This window comes from Cystoisospora suis, assembly GCF_002600585.1.
Source record: "Cystoisospora suis strain Wien I chromosome Unknown contig_5610, whole genome shotgun sequence".
Taxonomy (NCBI): domain Eukaryota; phylum Apicomplexa; class Conoidasida; order Eucoccidiorida; family Sarcocystidae; genus Cystoisospora; species Cystoisospora suis.
The window spans coordinates 199-1,277 of NW_027158400.1; the positions used below are offsets into that span (position 1 = coordinate 199).

The 1,079-nt window shown below is 38.6% G+C and overlaps 1 protein-coding gene across 1 annotated transcript; it reads right to left on the reverse strand.

Moving 5' to 3' along the window:
- Positions 1 to 461: 461 nt before the first annotated feature.
- Positions 462 to 1,033, reverse strand: CSUI_009414 (heat repeat-containing protein; the record flags this gene model as incomplete). The annotated part of the gene is made up of 2 exons (XM_068069530.1): positions 941 to 1,033; positions 462 to 595 (listed from the first exon to the last, which is right to left on the reverse strand). Coding segments are annotated over exons 1-2 (213 nt in total), but the record flags the coding sequence as incomplete, so codon positions are not given.
- Positions 1,034 to 1,079: the final 46 nt, after the last annotated feature.

Sequence of the window (1,079 nt, forward strand, 5' to 3'; positions counted from 1 at the left end):
TTTCTATCTATCTATTTATTTAGCTAACTATCTCTTTCTTTCTCTCCTTCTGTCTGTCTTTCCGGACAGAAGACAAAAATAACAGAGGAGGAGAATGACGAGGCGGAGGCCCCTCTCCCAGCATAACTCTCTCTCTCTCTCTATCTATCTCTCTCTCTATCTCTTTCTTTCTCATCTTCATAGTCTCTTCTTTCTTTATATTCTTTACTTCATAAGACCAGACGAAAGACACACAGAAAAGCTTCTTTCTTTAGCTCTTCTCTCCTGCTTTCGGAAATGTCTAGGTTTCGTTTATCTACCTATCTATCTTTAATCTATCTTAGATCAATCCATCTATCTATCTATCTTGAATCTATCTATCTATCTTTAATCCATTTATCTATCTATCTTGAATCTATCTTGCTTTGATCTATCTTGTCTTTTCATGTATTGTCACTCGGTTTGTTGTGCGCTTTTACCTGAGGATCCTCATCGTAGAGAGAGAGATGGAGTTTTGTCTTGATCTCGCGCATGCGTCCTCTAACGTCTTCTTCTTCTCTTTCGCTTGAACTAGTCTCAAGCATCTCTTCAAGAAGCTTATAAATCTTCAACATGCCTACACACATACACATACAGAAAGGAAAGAAAGAAAGACAGAAAGAAAGAAAAAGCAGACCAAAGAAGAAAGACAAGAGAATGATGGAGAAGAAAGAAGGAGAAAAGAGAGAAGTTTCTTTCATATACAGATCTCCAGAAAACAAAGTCTCGCTCGTCTTTTATTCGGGTCGACTGCTTCTTCTTCTTGTAATAGACATACACATACATATACATACATATATACATGCATACATATACATACACATATACATACGCTCTTCTCATCTCGTGTTTGGGTATTCTCTCTTTCTCTTTCTCTCTTTTTCTTTCTTTCTTGTTGCTTGTCTGCGTTTCTTCTTCTTACCCATGAGAGCGGCCCTCCTGACGTAGGGGCTTTTGTCTTCGAGGCCTCGACGAGCAGCCGGCTCGATATACTCCAACATACTAGTCACCCTACACACGGAAAGAAGAAAGAAAAGAAACAAGAAGAAGAGGTAGAAGAT